The 27,991-nt window shown below is 38.4% G+C and overlaps 1 protein-coding gene across 5 annotated transcripts in view; it reads left to right on the top strand.

The window, feature by feature from the left end:
* PHACTR3 (phosphatase and actin regulator 3) overlaps positions 1 to 27,991 on the top strand; it is a 77,014-nt gene that overhangs the window by 21,162 nt on the left and 27,861 nt on the right. For all 5 annotated transcript variants that reach the window (XM_072414483.1, XM_072414479.1, XM_072414481.1 and 2 more), the window contains exons 4-8: positions 2,792 to 2,959; positions 3,789 to 3,974; positions 4,254 to 4,518; positions 5,629 to 5,864; positions 9,435 to 9,588. In XM_072414483.1, the coding sequence (XP_072270584.1) occupies positions 2,792 to 2,959; positions 3,789 to 3,974; positions 4,254 to 4,518; positions 5,629 to 5,864; positions 9,435 to 9,588 (1,009 nt within the window). The remainder of the gene's footprint in view (positions 1 to 2,791; positions 2,960 to 3,788; positions 3,975 to 4,253; positions 4,519 to 5,628; positions 5,865 to 9,434; positions 9,589 to 27,991) is intronic.

Below are 27,991 nucleotides of genomic sequence, written 5' to 3'. Positions count from 1 at the left end.
AAGTCACCTTTAGCCAATGGGTAACTAAATATATATATATGAACAGTGTGCAGATAGATAACGCATTTTTTGGTTAAGTATTAGAGTCCTTCAAAAGTCCTTTGATTATTATGCAGTACAGCTAGTGTAATTATCAGAAATTTGTTTTTATTTTGTCATGCTGCGCATCAATACAAACTAAAAATCGGTCCTGAAGTAAGAGTCCCCAGAACAAGCATGAAGTGTGACATTTTATTAAAAGCACAATGTATATACAATCATATAAGTATTTTAAAAAAAGTTTTTGTTGTTTAAAAAATATTAGTTGTTTCGCTTGCCAGAAGATTTGTAATTTTGTCCTGGATGTGCCAGGTTGGTGACCTTAATTTTCCCTACTATTAAGCCTTAAAGCTTGGTGAAAATGTTTTGAAGCCACAGACAAATAGAAGTACGTCAGCGATGGCAGGCCTGGAATTTATAATATAATATAATAAACAGACATTTTGTTTTGTTTGTAAGCAAATAAGTGTGAGGGTTTTTTTTTTTCTCTGGGAAGTGGGGAAAGCTGAATGTGATGAATTTATCATTTAGATTTAGTCAGAGAAACCCTTTAAATTTCCTTTTCCATAGTTTACTGAGGCTTTTGTGCCTTTGTTCTCCCCTCAGTAAGCATGTAAACACAATATCGGCTGTGCTCAATTTAGAGGAATCATGCAAAGCTTACTGGGTTGTGCAGTCACGCTGCTCCAATTATTTGCTTCTGTTCTCTTGCTGAATCACAAGGATATTACGTGGGAGCTTTTAACATGCAGCTTTTAACATGCAGTTCTGTATTCCCACCCACATGCAGCTCACTGATATGCCAGTTTAGCTACCCTGTCATTTCATGGCTTCGCTCTTAGTTTAGGAGTACATTCTAGCTTCCAAGATATTTTGGATTTTACATGGCTGACCCTTCCCCTTTTTAAAGAAAATTTGTCACATTCTATACACATTTGTAAACAGAAGTTTTTGGACAGAATAGGGAAACATTCGATCCATTGTCAGGTTTGTATTGCTGCATTTGTGTGACTTTTCTAAGTTTTTAGAATTGTCACTAAAGCTTTATAAATGTATAAATAATTAAATAACAAATACTCCAAATGGGTCACCTGACAATAAACTAAGATCAGAATTCTGTTCATTTTGTAGAGTTCCTGTGTGTCCAGGAAAGTAAGTGAAGGGTATTCTCCCCATCAGGACACAAAAAAAAAAAATAAAAAAAATTATAGGGGTTTAAACTCTTCTTTGCATGAACACTGTAAAGTTGAAGTGGACCTGTACTGTGCAAAGTACATAGGTGGCCATTGCCCAACTATTCCTAACAATGCTAATTGTCTGCCTCTGCAATGTGTTCAGATACTGAACCAAGATCAAGCATAGGACTGAAACCAGAGAGACAGCCAGACAATTGGCATTTTCAAAAAAAATGCCTTTAAATACATCCTTACATAGGTTACCTTTAAAATTAAATAGTCAAAAGCATAAGATTTTATTGGCATTTGTATCAGTCCTTGTTCTGTATTCACTAGAACCATTTGCCTCCTGATATTTTTCTTTTTATTAACAATGAAAAGCTAAGGAATGTGACCCAGTATATAATAAAAAGGTAATTATAGGGATGGATTGCTTTGGCTGATTTCTTGTTGAATACTGCCATCTTCTGGTAGATTTGCAATACTACTCGCTGTATTTTTCCTGGTTAGACATACATATGTCTTGGTGCTGCATGTGTGCTTTTCATGGTGTTTGTGTTGGAGAGATATTAAGAATTGAGATTTTCTGTGATACAAATAAAAAATACATAAAGTCACATGATACAGGTATTTCTGTACATTTTATGCTTTTATCAGTGGATGTGCTAAAAGTGGGCTCACCTCTGAGAGATTACATTAATTGCTTTTTGTGACCTGGTTCTTTAATATTCAGCTTGCCTGGTTTTGTGGTCTGAGGTTCTGATCCTCTCCCCTAAATCCTTCAAAATCATTAACTTGGAATGAGTATACAATTCAGATGTTCAGTAATTGTGTTATCTGCATGCTTGCTTCAGGTTTGTGACTGCATCTACTGACACCAAAACATCAGCTTTACATCCAGGCACATCTCTCAATATAGGTCTGCTTTAATGCATCAATACGCACCTAGGAACGCAATTTCAAAAAAAATGAATGTGGCTACTTCTTCAACTACATTTTCATGCAGCAAAATGCACGTATGTGTAAATAAGCGTTAATTAATCTATAATTGCTTATTAATGTAGGAAATTCAATTCAGCCAATCATAGTTCTAGTTCCAAAATGAAATCAGCTACCTGACTGGTTGCGATGAGCGATGAATGCAAAGTGAAGACAGCATTAGTAGGAACTCATCTAGAATATGTGGTTCAATTTGGGCACCAGTTCATAAAAAAGATGTTGTAGAACTGAAAAGAACTTAGAGACAATACTACATTATCAAGAGGCACTAAGAACCTCATCTATAGGAAAAAAATTAACTGAACTCAATTTATTCTCCAATGAGAAGAGGAAAATCTCACTACCATATAAAAGGCTCAAATGGAAATTGTTGCTATTGTAGGAATGTGTCCTTTCGTTCCAGGTTTTTTTTGCCTGGTTAAGCTTTAGGGTATACTCAATAGACCTGTACCCTTCTTTCAGTATGACTTACTATGTAGCTAAAAGGAATGTGCCACAGGCACCTCAGGCAACCTGTCCACCAACTCTGCGTTTTTGAAAGTTTTACCTCAACAGTTTATTTTATATTGATTGTTCAGATCCTGATCCTTTAGAGGCCCCATCAGAAGATATTATGACTGGGGACTCCAATGATCTGCCATCTCCAACAAGCCAAGCACCTTCTCCAGAAGAGACTCTGCAAGAAATCTTATCCACAGCAAATCTTAGCTCTCTGGATGAGGACCAGCAAGTGGAAGAGGAAGCAGGTACTGTGGTATACAATATTGGACAAAACATGTTCAGATGTTTGGAGGATTAAGTTTTTTTCCTCCTTTTTAAATGTGCTCCCTGCCAGGATATAGGAATCACTCTCAGAAGACTAATAGGAATCCTTGCCAGAAATGTGTGTTTCATTTATTGATGACCAATTTTGGACCATGTACAAAGCAATAGTCAACAAAGCAAATATTTAGTGATATATTGTATTTTCCTGGGGGGAAAAATAGGACCAGAAGTGCAATTTTTTAAAGTAATATTTTAATAATACCAATGTCCTTTTATAATTTGGTCTCTTAAATATACCACTGAAAAGGTGTTGTTACGTCACTTGGTATTTTCAGAATTTTTGTCAGCTGATAACTTTTTGTACAATACCCCTATATGTTATGGAGAAGAGGGGAGAGGGAGGTTATTATAGTCTTGCCCTAGAGTGAGAGCAGTGCTTTTTTTTAGATACAGACGTAGAATCGCCGGATTTAAAGAAAAGTAAAAAAAAAGAAAACAAATGCAAATATTAAACGATCAGCTACAATATATATAAACATTTTTGTATCTGTGTTTTGACACAATTAAGCAAGAGTTAAACGTTTTAAAAAAGTTTCTTCTCTGAAGTACATTCTTCATTTATTTCTCTAAAAAATCTGTTGTGGGACTGCAGGAATAACACATTGTTGAACTCCTAGTGGATTCCTTGTAAAAGTATATGGATATTATGCTTCAAACAGCATAACAAGAATCGTAAAGCAGAGCACTAAATGTCACATCAGGACTTGGTATGGGTCATCATCTCTGACGCTTATTACTTTATCACCTTAGGAAAATCCCAGATGACCTTGGAAGAAGAGTTGAAAGATTCTGTGGAGAAGACATTACAAGCCTTACTGCTCACTGAATCTCTGGAGTCTCCACCTCCAGAGAGAAACACAACCCTCCTCAATAGCCCCCCGCTGCTTCCATTGCCTCAGCCTAAGGCATCCACGTGGGTGAACCAGTGTGTATCAGGTAGTGTATCCTTATCTTCTGAAAGGTTTAGAATCCCAGCCTGTGAAAGGTAAAGCCAAGATATAACAGGTTCTTAGCACTGCTTACTGAGATCATTGCAGATTTTTCCATATATATTGAGGCATGAGAGGAAGGTTGCATGAGAGGAAGGGTTGGAATTTCTGGAGTTGCAATGGCAACAATGAGCCTTAGCTATCCAAGTGTTTGTATTACTACACAAGTAGTATGTGTAGCTTGGCTTCCAGGATGTTATTATTAGTGTCTTTGTACTGTTGGCAGGTAAAGAAATGGAAGACATCACTTCCCCTCCAGCAAGCATTATGAAGAACCCAGCCTCCGTAGGCTCCTCCCATATCTCAGGACACACCAATCTCTTCCAGCCGTCTGGCCAGAAAATCTCAGAAAACAATGGTCTAGTAAATAAGGGTCAAAACCCGACTCCAACAGGCTCCCCACTCCTGCCTGCCATGCATATGCCTTTACCCCCCAGCCGAGTCATTGAGGAGCTTCATCGAGCACTGGCTACCAAACACCGCCAAGACAGGTGAATACAAGCATGAATGTTAGAGTGGCATTTATGGTATTGCAAAGTAAATTCATGATCATAGAAATAGTTGAGCTACCAAACACTTACATAATTTACCCTTACTAACTAGTCAATCCATGTACATACATGCTTGTTCCAAATCAGTGATTTATTAGGCAGTAAACCAAGATGGGAGCCTGTAGCTTTCACCTTAAAACACCATATCAGCAAGAACAGTGCTCGATTTCTAATATCATTTTTTTTAACCTTGATATTTCAGTCATGTACTGTACACTCTTGCAAGCAATCATATGATGGGGCTTTATTTAATGGCTCAACCCACCCAAAACATATATTTTAATGTCTGGAAGATGCTGGAAAGCTAACCCACCCATCCTGGATTTGTACACCCCCTGGGTTTCCAGTATCACTGCTGATTTTTTGTTTACTTTATATGATGAAGAATAGAAAAGAATACATTCTAGAACACAAAGAGTAGAGGGAACATCTAAAACCATCTGTCAGGAATTATGGAAATGGAATCTCATTGTGCAATAGAAGCCAGGGATGATTAAGCCTCCGACTGCTATATTAGCACTCATGGAAGGACAGACTCTTTAACAGGCCCATTTCTAGTTACCTACATAAAATGCTACATAAATTACCATGCAATCATCAAAAGTAAATATTATCATTTAGCCTTTATAATAAAATGAGCACAACACATTTTAAAGTTTTGCATTCTTTCAGCATTGACTTTCCTTTTTAGTTTTTCTGCATTCAGTCACATACCATCTCATAGCCTCAGAGGAACACCCAGTTGTCAGTGAATCTTCCCAACCACCAACCAAAACACATGGTTAGAACTGGCTAGGGGGGCAAATCCTTAGAATTTGGGAGTTTAGGTGTTAAGTGACACTGGGTGTCATTTAACCCGAAGATTAGGACATGTCCAAAAAATAAGTTTTCAATGAGCAACTTTGGATTAAGGCTACGTATTGCAGCCTAAGCTAGGGGCCTATTTTGTCCAAAGTTGGAATTAGTTAATTCTGATTGGCAGCTGTAATACAATCATAATGGTTTTCAGGACTAACAGGCTCATATTTTTTACCTGATTTACTTGTCCAGCTTTCATAGTCGGGAAATGAAGTCTTCTCCAAAGAAGAGGGTGGAATTTCGAACCTCACGGCCCTCCAGTTTAGAGAAGAGCAGAGACAGCTCCACTGAGAGCGACTGCGAGAACAAGTGCAGCTCAGTGAAGGAAGCCGAGGAAAACAAAGAAAACTTGATCAGGGATTCCAGCCATAAAGACAACGTGCTGTTATATGAGGATGAAGATGAACTCAACAGCTCAATTATCTCTGGTGAGAGCAGAAGAAACTTTTTTATTATGGTGCAACCCAAAGACACGGATGACAACAGAAGTTTCTGTTGTATTTAAATCTGCAGTGTTGTCAATTTTTTCTTCCTCCCAAATAGTAGTAACTATCTGTGCTGGGACCTCATGGTGCCCTCATGGTGCCCCTCCAAATGCCATCCCGCTCTATGGAATCAATTTTGCTCTATGGATATGTGTTTCATTTATGTAAATGTACACACACTTCGGTTCAGATTATTTTGCCTTAGGGTAGCCCATACGTTTTCCAACACAATGCGCCAGAAAAAGTTGTGCATGTTGCGTAGTAATAGCTGGAGTGCAGTGGTAATGTGTGCTTGGTGTGCCTTTGAGAATCAGGGGAATCCCAGCACACCATGCCATGTGTGTTGCCATTCATTGTTGTTGGGTATAGGTTTCCATGTATAAATGCATTACTGGGAACCCCACCTAAAGCAATTTTCAAATAATATACAATGCTAAATGTAATCAACTATAACTCATTTTATTCAAATTCTATTGCTACCTGCATAAAAAAGAAAAACAAGATTACTGCACCCCAGCCATTGCACTGTCTGCTATAGCTGTGGTTATTTATGCCTTTGCTTGCACAAATCCTTCTCCCTCCTTCTGTATCCCAAAATGCCACAGGGGCCTTTGCTCTAAATCTGGTAGAAAAAATGATTGCAACCACAAATTTTAAAGATTTGTCACAGGAAACAAGGCTTAAGATACATTTTTGGGCGACACTGGTTCCACTGACTAAGAAGAGATTTGCAGAGGTTTTCTCGCACCTTTTGTTGTATCTTTTGGTACAGGAAGTAAATTGAAATGTCTTTGAAATGACACAGGCTGCAATAACAATCCATATATACATATAGATAAAACATTATTTTTGTTTGAATAGAGTAGGAATGGATTAAAACCCCTGTGAGGTTTTTAATATTGTATCCCTCCTAGGTAAATGCCTCTTTATTTTAGAGAAAATCTCTTTATAAGGATACCTATTATGGTGACATCTGACAGGTGAGGGCTTCCCCTTACTTCAAACTACATTAACTAATGGTAAAAATATGAACAATGTGGACAGTATGGCAAAAGATACCATCATGAGTTTTCAGAAAAGTGCTATTTCTCTATGTATGTGTGCCAAACCTATCCAACATAACTGAAATAATTTAACTAGAATAGTGATGCAGTTTCATGAATGACCACAAGAGAGAGCAGCTAGCTGAGGGAAAATCAGAATATTATAGGAAAGTGTCTGTATAAAGCAGGGCTGCCCAGCTCCAATTCTCTAGAATCCACACACGTTTTTACAATTTCTTTAACGTACAGCAGTAAATTTAGTGTGGTTTACAAAAAGAGGCAAAAATTACTGTTATAAAAAAATCCCAGCTCTTGGGCACACTGAAGTGGGCAACCTTGCTATAAGGTGTCCCTGACAACAAAAATTCAATGGTTTTGTTTTTAGGAACAGGGACTGTTCAGTTTGTGATTTTATTACATAATAATGAAGAAGCAGTGACAAAAAACAAGGTCACTGTCCTTCATCTTTATCTTCTAGCTGATATGTGAACTGATGCACCTTAACCTATTATTTTTATCCATAATTGTGGGGTGGTTGGCAGGGGTCAAATTCACCTGCCAAGTGTCTAAAAACTGTATTCTGTCAAGAAAAGCTTTAATATAGACATCATTTCTACCTTTTTATTGAGTATAGTGCTTTTTGTAGGTTACCCACCATTCTTTTATAAGGAAGAACAATATGTTGAATGTGCTGGGCATATGTTTAAATGCATTTAGCTGCACACACAATGTAGGCAGATCTTGTGATGGAGAATTCAATCGAAATGCAAATCCATGTGTATTGCTATGCAATTTATAACACTTGTTGCAATACATTTTACATTGCACATATTTGTGTATCATATTGCATTGTACATACATTAATGGAACCACATTAAAATTTAATTTGAGAACATATCAGGCAAAACTACAAAGGTGTGCATCCAGTCCTAAAACTGCCATAGTACTTGGCTTTTGTTTCATAGTACCACTGGTTACTTTATTAGTGCAACTCTTCAACACAGGTTATTAACTAATGCAGACTTACATCTGGCTGTAAAAACACTTTGAGAAGTAGATTGCAACACCACTGCTCAAACTTTAAATCAGAAACAGCTTTGCTTTCTAATAATGAGCATATGGGGTACACCTGTGTTTCACAAGGCTTTCTGCAAGCCACATAGTAAACTGCACTTCATGACAACAACACATCAGAAAGGTAAGTAATGAGCTGACATAACTTTTTACTTTACTAGCATAACTTTACTGCACTTAACAAACAATAATAAATCACATTGGCTTCTGTTGCTTAATAAAAAGTGAAAGGGGTTGTCTGGATCAAATCCTAATGTGCACTGACAGGGTTTTGAATCTGATTTCTAAGACCAGGTTGAGATGAATTTACAAAAGCAAAGCAACATACACTTAGGGGTTTACTTATCTTTACCCAAGATTCACAGATTTGTTTTTTTTATTTAGTTGGAAATGTATACATTATAGAGATAAAATGTTTGAATTTTTGAAAAAGCATTTGTAAAAGGACACCCTAGTAAAAGCAATATTAACAGAAAAATGCACATCGTGTTGTGAAATACATTACACTTTACATGTGTTTCACTACAAATACACTATTCTGCATCAGACAAAAATACTTTACAAGGTGATGTAATTCTTCTATATTCCCTTTATTGTTACACTTTTAAATAATCAATGAAATGATTGAAATACAAAATGATGTTATAAGCAAAAACCAGGGATGTCCATGTCCAATACAGCAAATACAGATAACTGATGCAAGAACCCATTTACACTTTTAAATGTATGTTAATGCATGTTGTGTTGGAGCAAATCATGTGTTTACATTTATGTGTTGTGGGGCACTAAAAGGGCCATTTGGGTTGCTTATTGCTTTGACATGCATTGGTAACCTAAATGTAAATTTATATCTATGGATTTCCCAGTCTGTGTTAGCATTGTGCGTCAACACTGTCATGTTAATGTTTTAAAGCTGCTGACTTAAAACAAGCATGTAGCCAGTAAAGCCAGGACTGATGGTCTACATATTGTTCTAGGTTAGGGAACTTTGAATGCATTAAAGTTTTTACAGCAAGAGGACAGTTAGGATCAGATAAGGTCTATTTTAAGGAGGAATCAGAAATGGCAGCCAATGCATCTACATTTGGGTACAATTCTGATACAAGTATGCAGTTAATACAATTTAAAATTCCCTATCTGTATTTTCTGGCACATGGTCTCAAAAGTATATACATAAAGATGGCAGCCATTAAACTAGCATTTTCAGGAATAGTCAACAATGGCCACCTCCCATTTACCATAACTATTTTATTTGTGTTTTCAATAAGGATTCTCTGGTCATTTACAAAAGACTGAATTGCAGTTTTCTATCAGTAGTGAATTTCATTAGGGATATCACATATTGGTTGCTGTTAATGACGATTTCTTGGGCCAATTCCTTTCCTTTTTTTTACAGGCACTTTGCCTAGAAAGTACAAAAAAGAATTGTTAGCGGTGAAGCTGAGGAATCGACCCAGCAAGCAAGAATTGGAGGACAGGAACATCTTCCCACAGAGGACGGATGAGGAGAGGCAAAAGATAAGACAGCAGATTGAAATCAAGCTTTCAAAGTAAGTGAGTGGGGAGGGCTGATAGAAAAGTTTATAAGATGAATGTTCTGAATAATACTGCTGGTTCATAAGACTATGGCTAATATAGTATTACAGGTTTTAATTTAACCTGGAGCACTCAATTAAGAAATTTCTTTGTCGAATAGTTAAAGTGGGGCTTTACTGTACTTCTTTTGAGTTATTGAAAATAATCACTACCCTTGCTAACTAGTTTTAAAAGGTGCAAGTGCAATATATCATCCATGGTAATGAAAATGCTTACTGATGTTTTCATTGACAACAGGCTTACATCCCATTGTTTGCTAACAGAGGCAATGGTGAGTGATTGCAGGTGTCAGCTTTGTGAATTTATAGGTTGGCAAGGTAAACTAAATTTTGGCTTCGACCAAAATCAGACATGAGTCTCTTTCAGCTAAATGTTGTGCAAAGTGTAGACTTGTTTGAGAAACACCAGATGTGAGATAGAGTAATACAAAGAAAAACTATTGTTACATCTGTGCTTTTAATTTGTAAAATTTCCCCCATGTTCCAGACCACAGCCCTCAGGGTTTAAGGTTTTTTGAGAGCAGTAGGTAGGCAGTGTTCTTTTATTTTAAACAGGACCTATTATCCTAAATTTGCTTTTATCTGTATTGTAACAATGCAAAAAAAAGTTACATATAGACATGTAAAAGCAAACAGAGAAGCAAAGTATACTTGTCATGAAGTTCCTTGTTAATTATCCGAAGTGTTGGAGCTGAGCACCATCATTATTGGAGGAGTGAGTTGGAGGCTCATCATAGGGAGGTAATCGGAGTACAAGTTTTTGGCATTAATTCCTTGTTTGGTTAAATAGAAAACAAGAAATCGGGGAGGAAAGTATGGGCATTAATGATCAGTATTTGCAATGAGAACTGTCCATGTAACGTGATTGTGTGAAAGGAAATATGAGCACATTGCAGGTCTAGGTTGATAAAGGCTAGTAGGGTATATACATGATACAGAAGGTTTTTTTTAAGGGGCACTCCACCCAATTCTTTGGTGGAATTTGTAGAATTCAGCAACTCTCGCTCTCTCTCTCCCCCCCTCTCTCTCTCTCTCTCTCTCTCTCTCTCTCTCTCTCTCTCTCTCTCTCTCTAAATGAGACTTATACCAAGTCACTGTCTCGGAGGAGCCATGTACCCAGTGAAGTTGGAAGGCCTCCTCTGCTGTTCCGTGTCTCTGTGGCCATTAGATTAGACACCATTAGCATTTCAGCTTATTAGGCAACTGAAATCAGGGTGTTAGTTGGCTGCACAAAGGAAATGTCTGAAAATAGGGTGTTTCTGGTAATCTATCATTTTTGTTATGGAGTATGTCAGCCCTTCTTGAAGGGATTTAGTGATTAGCACATTCATTAGATGGGGGGGGGGGATACCCGAGCATCACAATGCTATGCCTATGGAACGCCAGGACCAACGTACCTAAATGCTCTCTTTGAGCAAATAAGAGACAATTGAAAAAGCACGCCTGGTATTCTAAGAAGAGTAATCATCTTTCTGTTACTTAGCAACCAAGAAGCACGATTAGATTGCTATGAACATTCCTTCATGGCTGTACCTGCAGCGCTCCTCTTCTCTGCAGCAGAACTACATTCATGTAGCATAATCCTGGTATAACAGCAATATAATCGTATTAATGAGGGTAATTAGAACACTAAGGTGCCTTATCCTCAATTTGCACTGATTTATAACATGTGTTCATGTTCAGTAAAAACTGTTTCTTGCATCTGGCTTCCTGGAAGACAGGTCGTGCTAAACCTTCATTAACCCTTTGTGTAAAAGCCTTGTATACCCTGAACCTATAAAGATTTAGACATGTTGATATTTTTGTGCTATAACACTACATTAAAAGAGCGACAGGTCAAATGTAAATTTTTTAGTCCAAAACCTAGGCTAGTGGGATGAGCTTAAAAAAAAACAGAAATCTGTGCTAAAAACACTAAGACCGGTTCTGCTGACCTCTCCCTGGCTGTCATGTCAACCCAGTGGCTGCCAGAATTAGTGACGGGCTGCAAACCAGGTCTTTAATGTCAGAAATCATGATCTCCATACATTCTAAAAACCTATGCAGACAATCCAGCATTAGAGAAGCAATAAAACATTAGGAAGTACACCTGCACAGATGGGAACCATGTGGGATGCTAAGGAAGATGTGTTTTGGTCTTATTTTTTTTGCTTTTTGCTTTTACTCTTTTGCAACATGAAAGAACTGCGTGTTATTGCACCAGATCACACACATTTACATACATGCAATAATGAGCCATACCGAACAAGTGTAAAAATGGCCATAAATTGCTAACCTCACCTTCTAAATTCTAGTTGATGCCTGGTTGTCATTGATCCACTTGCTTCACACTTTCAAAATGTATGAATAAGCAGACCGATATGAAGTACTGATTTTTCTCTGGCTTAATCTTTTTATTTTTCTGGGTCAGTGACTCAAGTTATTGAAGCCACTTTTTTCTTGTGGTGTAATGGATACATATTCCTTTTATGATAGATTGACTTATTTTTTCAAGTTGGGAATGATCAGACACAAATGTTGAAGCGTGTTAATGTTATAAAAGCACATCAGTAATATTGCTTTGCTGTTTTTTCTAAGTGAAGTGCACTTTAAATATAATATTTTGGTAAAGCACTTCCTATTTTTTTTATAAACTGCCAAGATAGTTCTTGTGTTGTCGGAGGCTTGTATTGTTAAGCAACCATTCTGTCTGTACTGTCTGTACTCCCACTGAATGCTGCAAGCATCGATATTATAAAGAGTGCTCTTTTTATATCAAGAAATGATAAAGAATGAAATTGATTGAGAACAGTTATGAGAGATGGGGTGGGCGGAAAACCAGGCCAAAGCCAACATGGGCTGTGGCCTATTGAAAATAACCAAAGTTATAAATTCAACCTACACAGATCAGTTACATCACTGTTGTCAGAACTGGAGCAACAGGCATATGATAAAAGAGTGTAAGGAAATAAACCTAATCCTACAGCTGATTGATTTCATGCATGTCCCTCAGGACACCTACAACATAAACCAACCCTTGGCATTGGTCATATGACATATTTTATGTATATTAAACTTTTATTTAATTTTTTAACAAAGTTATAAATACAAAATGGAGGTCTGAGGGGTTCTCTCAAAAAGTGGGACTTTTCGGGCCATTAAGTGCAAATTTTAACAATTAAATATCAAAAACCATAACTTTATTAAGTACCATTAAAAACATTAACAAAAAAAGAACCTTAAAATGCGCAACACTACAAGAACATTCCTGTCCGGGTTGCCCAATCAAAGGGGTACACCTTGTTGAATCGACGCGTTTCACGGATAAATCTGCTTCTTCAGGAAAAGAGATGGGGATCGCTGGGGTTTATAGCACATGCGGCCCCAAAGGGTAAGAGCAGGCGAGCACAGCAGCTTTTAGTGTGTATCTCAGTTGGTATTGTTTTCAGTTATCATTCAAAGTTCTCAGTGGTATGATCCATGTTGTCTATCTTCTTAATTGGTCTCCTTATTTAACATGTTCATTCAGTATCACCAAGTATTCATAGCGAAAGCTTAAAAACTTATGGGTCCTTCCACTTTGAGCCTCAATGTTTCCCTTCCATGATAATGGTCTGCATCCGCCTGCTGTCAACACATTCCTGCAAATGACATCTCCACATGGGAAGGGAAACATTGAAGCCTAAGGTGGAAGGACCCATAAGTTTTAAAGCCTTTGCTATGAATACTTGGTGATATCGAATAGGAAGACCAATGAGAGTGGAGACCAGGAGTTCTGATGAAGAAAGTTGCATCTCTTTAGAAGCAGTCAACTTGCCAAGAGCTGAAATTCCCTAAATTTTCCATGCATGTTCGTGGAGACTTCTGAGAAATCGGTGAGCAAATTATACAAGTTACATTTCTGGGAGCTTTCTGTACCTACAGTATACAGAATACTGCATTGAATATCTTTGGAATAAAAGCTTTTGAAAATCTGAAACAGCTGCACATTTAAATGGGAAGGTAATTACAACATTGGCTTGTGTGACAATCTTTATTCTTAAAGTTATTAAAAAATTATTCTTGTCCTTTAAAGCCTCAAGCTTTCAAAATTGTAACAGGGTGGGTTAGACCCTGTCAGTTTTTCCTTTGCCCTTATGGGGAGACTTTCACTCTTACTATAGCCAATACAAAAAGGGGAAATGAAAATCTTTTATCCAGCTGGGACACAGGCAAAATACATTTGTACTAGCATGAAGAAGGTGTAAAACTTCCTACTATTGTTGTATTCATGTGTTTATCCTTCTATTCCAGTGACAACCACTCTTAAGCTAGGTACACACTTCCAATAATTATCGTTAGAAAACGAACGATTATGACCGATCAATGATTATGCACGATTATATTTGAACGATCGTATAGTGCACAATTCTGTACATGCTGTAATGATACGATCATTTAAATATAATCTACCAATGGTGTACATACGCTAAATACAATCGTTTGAATGATGCAGGGAGTGACATGTAAAGGAGAAAGTGTATTACAGAAACACGCATAATCACTGAATGACCGTACACATGATAGATAGCAAACAATCGTCGGCCAATCAGATCCACTGGGACGGTCGTTCATTTCCAATGACAATCCTCGTTCGTTGGCATCATTGGTCAGTCGTTGGTCACCTTTTTTGTGAACGATTTTCGGACGATCGGTCGTTCATTTCCAACGATAATTATTGGAAGTGTGTACTTAGCTTTACTTCTATTCTTGGCAATCGGTAAGAAAAGACCTTAATATTGGGGTTACAGATAAAAAAAAATGGAAAATATAGGAAGAATATGAACACCACAGCTTTAGCCACATGATTGTGTTCTACTCCGTAGATTTCTTCCGCTGTTCTTTTTAGGCTGGTAGATGTCCTCAGTCTGACATCCAAAGTCAGTCAATCTGCCTCTTCTGAGCCCAAACTGTTCAGTATTTACCACCAGCCTGTGACTAGGCAATAAAAAGAGAAGCAGCTCAGTAATGAGCTAGTCCCTCTATCGCTTTGCTTTCTCTACTTGTCAGCATGCTTATTATCAATACATAAACTAATTAGCTCTTTGTGCTGCTTCTTCATCTAAGCCCTACTCTACAAGATAAATAAATAGATGAAATTCATGGGCCTATACTTGTTTTATTAAAAAAAAAAAAATCATTGGTTGCTCCTTGAGATAGGGTGCCTGGTAGTCCCAACTACCATTTTGTTGTCTTTGAATTTCTAGGGTGATATAGAGTGATGTGTTTGCTCTTCCTACATCTTCCATTGCTCAACAGAGATTCTTTAGGATCCCTTCATGTTGGGGTTAAGTCATTGTACTCCAAAGAATGGACTTTCCTTTACTAACCCAATGAACTAGCCCAATTTCTAAATTGGTACATATTGCCTACATTTCCCATTTTAAATAAAAATTGGTTGGAGTATAGACTTTTTATTTCTTCATACTAATTATCCAGTATCATCATATTTGGACTTGTCCTTTCAGCCTCCTTATTAAAGGCTTTTGTTCGGCCTTGTTTTGGAATTACATACAGTATATTCTTTTAAAAAATAATCCATTTAGGTATAGTTAGTAAACTTTAATAAAGAATATCTCTACACGCTGATAACCTTAAAAATACATTGTGTGATCTTGAAATGATAGCAGTATGTGTTGGCGGTCCTGCTATTATTTTGATGCTTGTGTGGCCAGGATACCATAAATTATCTTCCAGAATTTTCCAGTCCACGTGTATTCTTGCCCTATAGGGTGAGCACGTAGCCAACACTTCAAGCAAATGTGAAGCAGCGTGAAGCTTCTATATACAACATTTAGCCCTGAACAATCAATGACATTGAAAAATTAATGTGGAAAATTCAAAGTTCAAAGGCCTGTGCATCAAATATCAATGTTTTTTGTTATTTTATATCTGCTGAGTGTTTATCTGTTTGCAGCCACACAATCCATTAATACACGTGAATGTACATTCATACATGTGTTTTCCACAGAGACCTTCACTTGTTTTAGAAGAACTTTGCTGTTTATTACTTTCTATCATTTAGGCAATCTTCATTTATTGTATAACTGAATTATGATCCAGGTTTTCTTAAAGTGTTGTGAGTTGCTTTTCTCTCAACCTGCATATGAGGTGCTATCAAGCACGGAGATGTAGTAGAAGAGGTTGTTTATATACAGTTAGCAAGATTAATTGTAAAAGGTTAAAGGTCAGGTGAGTTATATCTATTATCTATACTGCAACTATTACTATATCTCTATTTATATACTTAGTGAAATTTGAACATGTAAAAATATTCTCCTTGTGTTGTATGCAATTAAAGAAAAGTATTTGTTGATTCTTATAACAGAAATCCAGTAAGCTCCTAACTATTACACCTGACAATACAAAACTTCTACAATACATTTTTTAACAGAAACCCTCATTTATATTATGGAGATGAAGAGGTGTTCTGCAGACCAAGGGAGAAGGATTTAGTGGGGCTGACAGCACTGTTTGGAATTTCAGTGCATTAGTGGCACCGTGTTGTTGGCTCGCTCAAGCAGTTATGCCAGATGTGTACCGAAATTATTATATTATTATAATATATATATATATATTGACAAATTAAACAACCTGGCAGTTCTATATATTGTATTGATACAGGTGGTAATATTAGGGCTGTCAGAAGAAGCTAAAAAGGACAAACTGCATAAGAAAGAATCTAAACGGAGCACTTTACAGAAATGAGATACATCTAAAGAATTGAACTCCTTTTAGCTGGCATTATATTCTCCAAATACAGACTGTTACACAGACTTAATACATACCATTCTATAAAATGCTATTGACTTGTGTGTAATTAGTTTTATTTACATTTTATGGTATAAATGTCAAAAATGTGATTGCTTATAGGTCAGTCCTCAGCTTCATATCCCTTAGATCAGTGGTCGCCAACCTTTTGGACCCCACGGACCACTAAATCCACGGAATCTTGACCGTGCATGCGCAGGGATCCATGTGTCATTTAAAGGGGAAGAAACTTTCTCCAGAGAGACGTCATGATGCCAGAACCCGCCAACTCTCCCATCGCAGGCTCAGACCTGCTTGCTAAACATCCTGGGGGTACTGAAAGGATCTGCTTCTACTTCTAGTTCCTCGAATGCACCCTGACTTCTCCTCCACCAGAGAGACAGACGTCTGGAGAGATATCCCAGTAACACACATGCACACAGTATGGTCTTAGGAATATACTCTGATCTTTATTTGACGAGGCAGTCTTTTTATACAGAGGGGTTGTCATTATTCACATATAGCTGTTTAAGTTTTGGCCAGATAGTGTTATTTGATACATTGTAAGGCATACAAGGCATACATTGTATTTCAAAGAATTTAGATTTTTCGCCATCTGGTTACAATTAAACTGAGTAGACAGAAGAAGAAATACAGTTCCTTACAGGAATATATATGGCTCAAATTAATTTAGCTTTTTTAACCCTTCAGGGACAGTAGCGCAGGGCTGGGGACGCAATAAAAGTATCCACAGCCCTGCACTACTGTCCCCCCAGGATGTTTAGCAAGCAAGTCTGAGCCTGCGAGGGGAGAATGGGCAGGTTGTCCATACGGGGGACATGATAAGCGGGGTCAGGGGAAGGATCCCGCTGGGGAGCACTCCAGCCAGAGCCACGGGTTGGCGACCGCTGCCTTAGATCTCTCTGCCATAAGTCTTACCTTTTATTCCTGTCATACTTTGCATGTTTCTAGCAACCTGTGTGTTTCTGGATTTTAGGGTATCCCTGCCCACCTTGGGTGTTCAAACTCCTCATGCTACATCCTCCATATAAACATAAAATAATATAAATATATAATAAAATAAATAATATAAAGTAGGAATCTAGCAGGGATTGGTCACAGCATGTGTGCAGTGCAATATAGATTTTGGATGGACTTGCCTTATAACATCATGAATATTTCCATGTGGAAAGCAAGGAAAAGGGAATTTTTTAATGTTCATTTTACGTCACAGAAACTGTGAGCAAAACACTGTGACACTCTATGCGCACTGGGAGTTGGCTTAGCTGATGTCTCCGCTGGAAGTAATGAGGTCAATATACATTGTTATTTGGAATACCTATGAAAAAAATGGCTGCTCATTGAAAATCGTACATGAGCTTTGCTGCAGATTAACAAAGAGGTGCTTACGTGTTTTCTCCTTTCTGTTGTGAATGGACTACTTTGTATGTGAATCAAATTATACGGTGATGGTGTTTTAGCACTCGGCTAAGTGATGCTGAGAGTTGGGTATTAAACGCACAAACAATTTAATGGATATGGAGTCATTTTCCCTGCAGGTGACAGCTGACACACAAAAAGGCTCTGCAATCAAAAGCAGACGAAAAGTTCAGTCTTTTATTTCACATATGTTTCTTGCTTCCTTTAAGTTACCGATTTGCATGGTGATTGTAGGAACAAAGCATTAGAATGGAAGAACATCTTTAAAGTTTCACTCCGATCAAACCTATTTTACGTCAAGAAATACCACTTTTTATACACCTAATGCTTGATGTTCTGCAAACGCCAACTGCAAAGCCTTGTTCATAATATACTTTTCCTGTGGATGTAGCATGTCTCAGCAACTAACGAAATGATGCACTTGGTACAGCATAGTTGCAGATTTTCTAGACCGTTCAAATAAAAGTCCTTTGGTTGGGCCGCAAACCAGCTCTCAGCAGCATCTTTGATGTCAGAAAAATGTCCTCAAAACATTGCCCCTTCAGGTGTTTCTTCAAATTTGTGAGCAGATAATAGTCCGAAGGTGCCAGGTCAGGTGAATAGGGAGATGGTGGACCAGTTGGAAACCCAGGGTGTTCAATTTGGCAGCCACAACGTTGGACGTGTGTGCAGGTGCATTGTCCTGCAAAAAAAGTATCCCTTTAGTCAACTTTGTATGGCGTTTCTGCTTAATTGCCTCCTTCAGCTGGTCCAGGAGGTTAGCATAATACTGTCTGGTGATACTAGAGCCCTGAGGTAGGTAATCCACCAATAGAATACCATCTTTGTCCCAGAAAACGGACGCCATGACTTTTTTGGGTTTTTCTGGGTTCTGAACTTCTTCCGGCTGCAGGGACCCACTGTGGTGGGGACCCACTGTGGCACCATTCCTTTGACTGTTCCTTGGTTTCAGGATCATAGATGTGGAGCCAGGTTTCATCCTAAGTCACTAACCTAGCCAAAAAGTCCTGTGCAGCTTCAAAATGGGCCAAAACAGGTTTGGATGCTTCAACTTGTTCCTTCTACTGATCAATGTTCAAACATTTCAGCACCCACTCCGCTGAAAGCTTGCGCATGTCTAGGATAGTGGTAATAACAAACCCAACCTGCTCGCTTGAGATGTCAAGTATCTAAGCTATCTTTTTTGCGGATATTCGCCGGTCCTCAATAATCAGCTCATGGACAGCATGGCAGGTTGCCAGGTCAGTGGAGGTTGGGGGCGCCCACTGCGGGGCTCATCTTCAACGGTGAAATGCCCAGTCTTGAAACAAGATATCCAGGTTTTGACAGTGCTGTAGGAATGACACTTCTCCCCCGGTGTTTGTGACATCTCAGTGTGAATGTCCTTTGCTGACTTTCCTTCGAGAAACAAAAACTTCATGATGGCCCGTAACTCCAACGACATCATGAAACTTGCTTGTGCCTCTGCCATCACAGCTTCTCACTAAAAGAAAAAACTGATTGAAGAATCGCAAAGACCTGATATTTGCAGTTACATACTAAGATATTAGGCTGTCATCCGCCCCCACACTCACTTTTCTATTTCAACTGGAAGGGGGCAAAGCCAGGAATTTCTCAGCACCCCCTCTTAAATGCTGGTTGGATGCTATGCCAATCTTATGGTGTCAATGTTGAAAAGTCACTGGAGTTCTAATTTCACTTGTGGCATGCTAGTTTCAAGAATTAGAAAGTATACAAACCAGGACAGCTCCCTATATCTGCATACTTCCTTTAGGAATAGAGCTGACCATGGTGCTGAAATATTTTATGTAAGAATAGTGGTAGTGTCTGATTTTGTGTAATCAGATTACACGCTCTATTAAACTGCAGTAGAAAAAATATGCCCTGGAATTTGGTTACTATGGGAAAACCCAATCACTTTTTCAAATAAAGTTGCAACACGCAAACTGAAGCATGCAGTAAGATTTTCCTTTTGAGATCTTAATTCAGTAAACAGAAATGCTGCTTGGTTGGTGGAGGTAACCTCATTTTGCACAGGATGATTATTGCTTTGCTTTACTCAATAAGCCAGCCAGTGTCTTTTTAAATCATATATATAACAGTATTATCCATGGATATGGAAGGAAATCCATATTTTTCTGAAGCTTATTTAAGCATTTCTGTCAGTTCTTAATGTGAACAATATATTCTGCAAGTCCAAATGAGGACTGACTCATTGACGGTTCCCTTGCTATATTTATATCCCCTCATCTTCTTTATAAAGGTTTTTCAGGCACAAACTTGGCATGTGCAGGGATATAGATACCTTTTTGTTGCCGCAGGTCTCATTCTTCAATCTCCTGCTGTCATTATTCCAGATTTGTCTGTGCAAAGTCATCCACAGCCCACTGGGGATGGCTCAGTTCTGAAGCCCAGCTATTTGACACATTTCAAGCCCCATAGAAAATGTGATTCCTATCTAAGCTATTTTAGGAGTACCGCCTGGAGGATTGATGCGGAGATCCCCCTCTGTGTGGAGGATTCCCTAATCTATTTGCACTGGCTGGGATGATTCCAGATATCGCTGTGGGATGGAGGAGGTTGGTGGTTCCTATCATCTAATGGCTAGGGGAGTATGTGACATAAATGCAGTCACAGCTTCATCCCAGTTTATATTGATCCGTGGAAAAAATAAAGCAGAGGTAGCAAATTTAGTCTGTAATCCCAGGGCTCTCCAGGTGCAATCTGTGACCGGGGTTTGGGCAGTTATCTCTGATAGTCCAGACATTGTTTTATACTTGTCAGCTATCACATTTTGGAGTTAGGAAAGATGTGCTGCCTAGGGAATATTGGTGTGATTTTGCACAAATATGGGCCGGTAAACTAAACTGTTTTATGAATTTCTTTGAGGCTCACAGAAATAGTTGACCCGCCACCGATGTTTCAGCTGGATACTACCAGACAGTTTCTTGAATCTTTAGGGAACTGTTGGTGGGATCTCTGTGTCAAGTTTGGGCTTGGTACATCTGCTATGGTCCTATGAAGGGCTTCCGCTCTCCTTGCTAGATTTGTTAATGTATTTTTTTTATGACTGAAACTGGAGGAGCAAAAACACAAAAATAGGGAGGACGCCTTAAAATCCAAGGTGGACAGGAACAGATGTGGTGAAAATGATGTGAAGATACTTAATGTGGGAATATCGAAGACATCTGAAATAACTCACCGGGATATTAAAGCGTCACTTGTGTACTGAACAAAGTAAATTTGTCGCTATAAGTAACAACAATTTTGGTATCTGCACAAGGGAAATAATTTTAACAGGGGTAGAATAAGCAGCTGGATAGCATATTTTATGTGTGCATTGAGCTAAAGTCTATCTGATCACTAGGGATCTGGCCGCATGTGTAGACAAATACTATATATTCACCCTTCTGTATTGGCTTTCTATTCAAGTCAATCTGGAACCTCCTAACATGTTATCATTCTCCCCGATTAAAGTCTAATTCATTATTATATTACATCTTCTGCTATTAAAGTCTTGACTTTACACTGGCTAAGTAATATGTAGGCACTATATAAATACATGTTAAATCCACTTTTTATTTCTTAATATTTAAATGCTCTTAAAAACGAGTGAGTTTTTTTTTTTGGCAGAAGAGATATGGAAAAAAACATTTCTAGAGCTCCTGGAAATTTGTTTCCTGTGTACAAGTGTCGTGCAATATATATCACAGATTTACTCTTAGCATGCCAAGAAAAAAGATGGGTGCCAGAAATGATATAACTTCTGAACACATGCACAAGAGTGAAATATACAGTGGCTACCCAAAAAGTGGGGAACCTTTCATCACTGGAGTACAACACAGTGGACATTGTGCTATAATGAGCAGGTATGCTACTGGGGTATAACATACTTCAACCTTGTAGGGAGGGCTCACCCCCACCAACAGGTTTTTTTCACTTTAAGATGCCGAAAAGTCATTGAGATCAAGATAACAGTTGCTTTGTTTTCTAGATTGGACAGTGATATCATGTTTGTAAGGCAGGACAACAGGCACCTGCTGCATCTCCTTGCACATATATATATATATATATGTGTGTGTATATATATATATATATATATATATATATATATATATATTCTGGTGAAGAATTAGAACCCCTTAGGTTTTTATTGTGGTTTCCTTAGGGAGATTTGCCCCTTTGTTTGTTCTGGATGCCATTGTCAATGGGACCGAAAAGGAGTTAAAGTTCAAAATTAAAGGCCCTTGGTTGAGGTGCTAACCGTCTAAAAGGTCTCTTACTTTGCTGAGGTTTCCTTTCACTTTGTGTTATGTCTACAGGACAGGAAATTGAGGGAAGGCTTCTCAACAGGACACCAATGGTTGAAAACAAAAAAAACATGGTTTTAAGAAGGACCTAGCTTGTTTTTCCCTATCTTTTCCTTTTTTTTTTTGCTTTCCTGAACAGTAACCTTTTACTATTTAGACCGATACTTGCTTTTTTTTTTTTTTTTTTAAACAATTTGCTGATTTTGTTGTGACAGCTGCCATTCATGCTCCTGACAAATAGTTTTAATGGGCAAGGTCTGTACTGCACTTCTGCCCTTACCCCCCTTGATCTGATAAATCCTGTACATGTGCACATGTGTGCATTCATTGCTTTACTACCACTGCATTGTTGCCCATGTACCAGTGGGGTGACATCACCAGGACTATGACAATTGCTACTTTTAGAAGACCTTGGCCCAATCTGCTTGACCAAACAAAACCTCTCATGGTCACAGGTGACGATGAATGGGGTAAAGGGAGACTTTACTGATGTCTCCTCTGAACCAAGATGCAGCAACTTGCGTGGCACCGGCAAATGGGTACGCCAAATGACAAAACCTAAACAACTAACCCGGGATATTCATTTTTTGTGTATAAATCCATAGATGGTGTAGGTGCCCTTTAATCTAATATATATTTATACTTATATATTACAAAAAATGACAATAAAAAGTTTTGGCTTTAAGTGTTTAAATACCAAAACATTGACAAAATGTTTAGCACCTTTTTTTATTAAATTGACATTCCCTTTTATATCTGTAAAGCAATGTCAAAACACCTGCTGACATCACCCATACCAATATAGGCTGATTGTACAACGTCATGATTTTCTGCAGCCTTATATATGTATCTCACACTCAGGTGCTGATAAACCACTTAATTGGGACCTGAAGTCATTTTTTCCGAAAAACGCCTGAGAGATTTCTGACATTTTCGTGTAATTACCAAATTCCCATCCTGTCAACGCAGCCATTGCACATAGTGACAAGTTAACACCTCCTAGAGAGATGTGCGTAACCACCATCTCCTTCCCTGCCTCATATTACCCAACTGACACAGAATTAGCAGAGCCTTTGGAACAAATCTGGCCGTGTGCTCATAGGAGACATCCAGATGGGGGTCCTGTGATTGGCTGCTTTTACTTGGCCGGCAACATAGAACATATTACGGCTCTCATGATATGAGGGAATTAGATCAGTAATTAGCTCAGCGCTTGTAACAAAACACTGTTTATTAAAGTGTGAATTCTTTTAAAGTGAACCTGTCACAAATTTCGCCACCTTAAACTGAGCATGATGAAAAATTGAATAGGAAATTAATGGCTTCAGCGATTTCCCCAAAATGATTAAGTTTAACTAAAATGTTATGCAAATCTTGAGATTTTTTTGCCTATATTGTTGAATTAGAAATGTTAAAGACCTATGGGAACATGGGACGGGTGAGGTAAATTTCAACATTGTTAAATGTCGGTCACTTATGGCTCCAAATGTATACAGTTGGGGAGGAATAGAAAGGAATTTTTTGGTTAGGCAACTGGGACTTTAGAGGCCAAATAAGCAAGTTTTCCAAAATACTCAAAAAATTAAATTAAAAATCACTTTATTATAAATCACATTTTAAAATACATAACAAGAAAAACATATAAAAACGTTATTAGCACTAACATAGATCTCCTTCTGTAAACTCTCCAAAGCAAGGTATTCCAATCTTTCTATGCCAGGTGTCGGCAAACTCCGACCTTTAGGTCAGATACGGCCTAGCCGGTAGTTCGTTCCGGCCTAACGCCCCCTGGCCGATCAGGCCTAATGCCGGCCGGCAACCCACGGCTCCTGAGGTGTTAGGAACTACCAGAGCCGGAGTTGCTGGAGCTCCGAAGCCACCTCCTTGCTGTTGCTTCCCTATTTAGCGCGGGCGACGTTGATATTCCGCTGTCATGGTAAATAGGGAACGCTCCCTGAAAGGAAATCCCTCTCCTCCACAATGCATACGGAGGAGAGGGATTTCACTTCAGGAGCGTACCCTGGTGGTGGGCGGAGCCATTAGGGCGGGTCTGGCCTAGTGTGCTCCCGCCCACCCCATAAATGGCCTAGTGGCCATAAAACTTTGCCAACCCCTGCTCTACGCCTTTCATGAAATCTAAGTCCGCTTCCTCAGAAGGAGGAGATCTACAATTTCAAGAACAATTGATGTTACATTCATATGTTGATACAAAAATGCATTGATCTTCTTATATTGCCTAAATTGTACAAATTCACCAATTAACCAGTATTTCATAAACAAACATTCACAAAATAGATACTAATCAAAATGTTTTGAACTTACATGTTTATATTGGGTGCCAGTTGTCAACTATGGGTCTTTCTCTCATAGATTGTTAATTGGGATATGTCAGGAACAGAATGAAAAGCAAGGCGGTAACTTCAATGTTCAATGTTGTTCTATGAGGATGGGGAGGATGCAGCAGACTGCCTCCTGCTTGTCCTCCCCTTTACATAGAACAACATTGTTTGCTACGATAATTTCTGGTGCCTTAAATTGTACGCAAAAATTTAGAAGAAGGACATCCTGTAAGTTGTAAATTTTAGTTTATTAGAAGACTTTGCAATCACATAGTATATACAGTATTTAAAATATTTATATAAAAATAAGTATTAGGCATTATTCCAAACTCAAATATAAATATCTTCATTTTATGCAAAAAAATCAAATATAATTCACATAAACTCCTTTACTATACTAAGTAAGGCCAAGAAAGCACAAACCCGTCAATAAACTGTGGGCTGAATCAAAAATAACTTGGGAAAAACAACTTGTAACCTGCCCTGGAATAACATTAGTTGGAAGATGGTTGCCTGGAATATTTATTTATTATTATTTATTTTTGGCATTTTACAGAACCACAGAACACCAGTGCTATCTGGCTGCTAGAGAAATCATAAAACCTGGTAAATAATAAAAAAGAGAAACCAGCAGCCATTAGCCATTGGCAGGCCTGGGATACAACCTTGTTTTACCTTTGCTCTAATTTTTGACATATCAGCCAAGGTTTTATTCTCCTTTTCAGTTTAATGTTCTGTTTTATTATTCCTTTCTCTATTCTTTGTGTAATTCACCACTTCTGAAAAGTGCATCAGCTATTTAACATTTAAACAATACATACAGATGTTCCCATTACAGAGCCTTTTATTTACTTAATGTCACTTCTGCAACCAAAACGCTTCTGGTGTCTGAACATCACGTTCCCACCACTGTTACCAAGTATTTGACACATTTACCAGTCTCAGGTGGCAGCGTCAGCCTAGCTTTTGTCTTGGTGTAAATTTGTGTTTCATTATTGTTGTGCTGAGGCTGCAGAATGATAGATTTGGTACAGCGTGTTCTATGTCGGAGATGTGCCAGATACTGAATCTGCTGCGAGATGACGATCTGTCAAATCTTTTGCTAAGATTTGATGCACAAATTATCTGGAATTGTTTTTGGATAGGGTTCTGGTGTTTCCAGTGCAAGGGTCACTCTTGAGTGATTTTTTTCTTTTGTCTTCGTTTTATCTAAGTGTGTCCAGTTTTATCTGCAGTTTGTTTTTCCTTGTAACCCTTCCTTTTCTTCCTAATTCTTTTTTCCTATTAGAGGAGAACATGTTGACTACATTTTTATTTTTTTAAGGTTCCACAAGCTAGTTGCATAGGTGTTCATAACAAAATGAACAGGTGGGTGTCCGAGACTAAAGGATTGGATGTAAAAGGCTGCAATGACCCTCTGCATCACTCCCGAGGCCAATGGCATGGAACAATTTACATGTGTGCTGAACAAAATTTTGGGGTGTCAATTCATTGAAAGCTCATGGGTCTGAGGAGCCTGGTATAAACAATGGGGGTGCGGGGTGCCAAAGGTGACCAACGCTTAGCTGTATAGTCCTAAAACCTCAGAAAGTTACCAGTGGGATAAGTCCCTTAGGAAGCATTGCTAGGGGTATCCAAAGCAAATTGTATATTCAGAGTGAAACACACAACAAAATTTCTGATTTTGAATTTTTTCATACGTATAGAGATGGAATAGTAATTCTGCCTTGAAGAAAAATAAATCGGTCTTTCCTCCAGCTACAACTACTTTTGAGTACTTAGTGACTTTAAGCTGCATTCTGATAATGAACAACACATAAAGTACTCGGAATAATTTCCGAACATCATGTACATAAAAATAATGTCAAGCTTACCTATTATGAATAAGTTTGCAAGTTTGAAAAGAGAAAATAGGATCGGAGTTGGAATTCTTTTATATATACAACAAAGCTTAAAGCCTGATAAAATCTCGCATTGATAAAGAGAACTGTTTCAATCTTCATGAAGCATAGTGTTATGAGTGTCGGGGTGTCGGAGGTGCACTTGCATTGGAAGCGATCCACGGATTTGATTGGGCTACAAGTGAAGGAGTTTGAGTACCTATGCCTTGTTCTTTGCCTACAAAGCAACACCTTCACCTAAATATTCAGGCCGCAGCAGAATGTCAAAAACAAATGGGGGAAGTTTTGTGTAAGCTCTGCATCATGACATGAGGCTTATACTGGGCTTAGGACTATTTTATCCTTCCGGATTCAACAGCACTCCGTGCCTAAGCAGTCAGCGGTCAAAAATCAGCAATAGGTACCGACTCTCTCCCCTACAATCTATTATGAATGCTGCAGCCAGACTCATCAATTCTTCCCATCGCTCTTCTTCTGCTGCATCTCTTCATTGGCTTCCATTTCAGCTCCTGTGCTTTGTCTTCAAATCCCTCCACAGTTCTTGTCCCACTTACCTTTCTGGCCTGATAGAAAAATCCCCCCATAGCCGCTCTCTTCACTCCTCCAATGACCTACTAATGACTTTCTAACTCATAACCTCATCACACGCACAGATACAAGACTTCTCTAGAGCTGCCTCAACTCGCTGGAATGGTCTTCCTCGTCCTATTCGGCTTGCTCCTACTTTCTGCTCATTTAAAAGAGAACTCAAACCCCATTTTTTAAAACTTGCCTACCCATCTTCTTCTGTCTTTTGAAACTATCACTACTTCCCACCACTACATATCCCCTTCTTTTTGTGTGCTACTTCTCTCACCTCCTAGATTAGGGGTGTCAAACCTAAATACACAGAGGGCCAAAAAAAAAAAAACTTAGACAAAGTCGCAGGGCAACCCTGAAATTTATTGAAAAAATTGAGGAAATTTTTCCTCCTCATTAGATATAAACCCTTTTCATATGGAAACAAAAAGAGGTTTTGCTTCACATTTAATCTGGAACAAGCTTATAATAGAGAGAGAGCTATAAACATTTTTTTTTTTAATTTTATTTAAGAAAAAAATTTATGTCTCTTTCTCTATTTGTAGCATAATGAGTTAAATTTCAATGGTAACCTTTTTGCACAGGCTAACAATAATAATACCAATATTCTTCTATGAAAGTCCAACCATTCAAGTCCATGCCTTGGAGTAGCAAGGAAAATTACAGCTGAGGGGGAGTGCTGGAAATGCCAGACGCGGCCAATGCGTAGCTAAATCTTATGAGTGGCCCGCCGATGAAACTCCCTCTTCATTGAAATAGCGTCTATAAAACAGTAAAATGCGGGGCCACGCATAGGCAGAGAGCCCGCTGGTCTATAGACGGGAGTGATGCCAGGAACTGTAGTAGCGGCGCTATTTCAATGCAGCGGTGGGCCAGCTGCAGTTCATATTTAGGATTAATTTGGGGGCCAAAAAAAGACGTTGGTGGCCAGATTTGGCCCCTGGGCCGGAGTTTGACATCCTTGTCCTAGATTGCACGCTCTTCGGGGCAGGGTCCTCTCCTCCCCCTGTGTCACTGTCTG

This window comes from Pyxicephalus adspersus, chromosome 6, assembly GCF_032062135.1.
Source record: "Pyxicephalus adspersus chromosome 6, UCB_Pads_2.0, whole genome shotgun sequence".
Classification (NCBI taxonomy): domain Eukaryota; kingdom Metazoa; phylum Chordata; class Amphibia; order Anura; family Pyxicephalidae; genus Pyxicephalus; species Pyxicephalus adspersus.
Note: the sequence above shows the minus strand (reverse complement) of the source record. Positions and strands in the feature narration are given on the sequence as shown.